The sequence below is a fragment of the Otolemur garnettii genome, unplaced genomic scaffold (assembly GCF_000181295.1).
Source record: "Otolemur garnettii isolate 467f Iridium unplaced genomic scaffold, OtoGar3 scaffold00006, whole genome shotgun sequence".
Taxonomy (NCBI): Eukaryota; Metazoa; Chordata; class Mammalia; order Primates; family Galagidae; genus Otolemur; species Otolemur garnettii.
In genome coordinates, this window is record NW_003852401.1 from 8,496,636 (window position 1) to 8,498,946 (window position 2,311).

General features: G+C 49.8%; 1 protein-coding gene across 1 annotated transcript in view; it reads left to right on the forward strand.

Annotated features, from left to right (window-relative positions):
* Positions 1-1,328: 1,328 nt before the first annotated feature.
* Positions 1,329-2,311, forward strand: part of RPS6 (ribosomal protein S6) — a 3,512-nt gene continuing 2,529 nt past the window's right edge. The window contains exons 1-2 of the mRNA XM_012813610.2: positions 1,329-1,425; positions 1,986-2,117. Coding sequence (XP_012669064.1) covers positions 1,420-1,425; positions 1,986-2,117 — 138 coding nt within the window. The 5' untranslated portion in view covers positions 1,329-1,419. The remainder of the gene's footprint in view (positions 1,426-1,985; positions 2,118-2,311) is intronic.

Sequence of the window (2,311 nt, forward strand, 5' to 3'; positions counted from 1 at the left end):
CTGGTGTGATCACAGCTCATGTAACTTCAAACTCCTGCATCCAAGAGATCTTTCTGCCACAGCCTCCTGGGCAGTGAGGAATACAGGCATGCACTACCATGTCTGGCTAATTCTTTTACTTTTTAAGACACAGGGTCTTACTATGTTGTCCAGGCTGTTCTCTCCTAGAAATGTTCTAGAGGGCTAATCAAATGTACTTTATCTTTTTTCTATCTTTCTATACTAATCAGAGTTGCATCATTGCTGATACAAGACTCACTGTAATACATTCATTTATCCTCCCTCTGCTGGCTGGCTCCATAATGCCACATTTCAATAGACTAATACAGTACACACCAGAAGGGAGGTTAAGAACATTTAACAAATATTTATCGAGCACTTTCTTTTTATGTGTCACACACTCAGTGTTGTCCTGAGTATACCACAATGAAGATGTGAGCCCCGACTAAAATTATCTAGTTGAGGAGACAGATGACACTTGTGTATCAGATATCATGATTAAATACTATAAGGGGAAACAGTGCTATACTAGAGAATGTGGTGCGGGTAGGAAATTCTATTTTAGGTAGTGCGTTTAGGAAAGGCTGCCCTTACGAGGCGACATTTAATCTGAAATGTCTGCATGACATTATCTCACACTGACAGGTAAATTTGAGACTGGAAAGTTAGCGAAGTCATGGGAAGGAGTTTGGACAGTATTCAACTGCAGTGGGAAACAAATAATACATTACTAGCAAGAGAGTGATATAACTCTGGGTTTTAAAAAGATCGTAGAACCAAGAAAGCAAGCAGGGAGACTCTAGACTGGGGATAACGGCTGCTGGGTTACTGGGTTGCGCGAAAAGGCGATGAGGGTGACATTCTGCGAAGACAGAGAAAACTGCAGAGCGATTAAAAAGCCAAGAGGGTCATCCAGTATTGAAAGGAAAAACAAATCATGGGTTTCAAGATTTCTCGCTGTGAATCGTAGGACCAGGGTAGGATACGTTCTCGAAACGGAAATCTTCGGGCGCAGCCTGAGGGACAAAATAGCCCAAGGGAGGGGCCGAACCCCAGTCCAAGCTCTCCTACTTCGGTAACATCAGACGCAGTGTCCAGGGATGGAACTCAGGTCCCGCCCAGCCACAAGACCCAAAGAGAGCCGAAAATACTAGGCAGAGGAAGGACTCACACCACATACTGAACCTGGGTTAGCCTGACCAGCGCACTGTCAACTAGTGCAGAGCCCAAATGTCCACCTACCCATTCACCTACCGACGGTTGATTATCCACACCCCGGAAGTACCGCCCACCGCACTCACTTCCGCTATCCCAGGGGTCTGCTCATCTCGCGAGAACTGAAAGTGCCTATGTGATCTGTACTAAGCGGAAGTCGGGCCTCTTTTCTGTGGCGCCTGGGAGGCGTTCAGATACTTCAGGATGAAGGTAGGAGGTGATGTTGGGTGTTGTGTGAGGCTTAAAGGCCGCGTATCGCGTCCTAGAAGGCGGAATTACCGCAGTCTCACCACTTGGAGATCGTGGCCCTAAGTGGAGAAGGGTCTGAAGCAGGAGAAACTTTGTCCTCCTGGGGCTGGAGCTCCTTCGGGGAGCGGATGGCGGGCGATTGCCGCTGGAGTTGCGCCGGGCCGGGAGCGCCATGGTGACGTCCTCGCGTGGGCGAGCAGCCCAGTTTGCGGCGGGCCTGTCGTGTGCCTTTGACCGTCGGTACTTAGGTCGGGCTCCATGCTCCGGACAGGTGAACGGCTGCGGATCGCCGTCGCCCCCGGAGTTGTTCCGCGGGGCTTGAAGGAAAACGTGTTCAATCTAGTGCGGTGCGGGCTGAGCGTTACCATGCTTTCACGTGCTTTTCAGTGAGTGAGGGCAGTAGCCACATTTTCTGATTGTGTAGGTGACACGAAAGGCTTTCTGCAGTAGAATTACTTTTGTAGGCGGTTATACAAGCTTAATAAAAGTTTGTTGATTGCCCCCCCCCTTTAATTCCTTAGCTGAACATCTCCTTCCCAGCCACTGGCTGCCAGAAACTCATTGAAGTGGACGATGAACGCAAACTTCGTACTTTCTATGAGAAGCGCATGGCCACAGAAGTTGCTGCTGACGCGCTGGGTGAAGAATGGAAGGTAAAAGTTGGCTATTAAAGGCTCGGTGCTCAGTGGTTAAGACGCCGGCCACATAGACCAGGGCTGGGGGTTCGAACCCAGCCCGGCCTGCCGAACAACGACAACTGCAACTACCAAAAAAATAGACGGGTGTTGTGGCGGGCGCCTGTAGTCCCAGCGACTTGGAAGGCTGAGGCAAGAGAATCGCTTAAGCC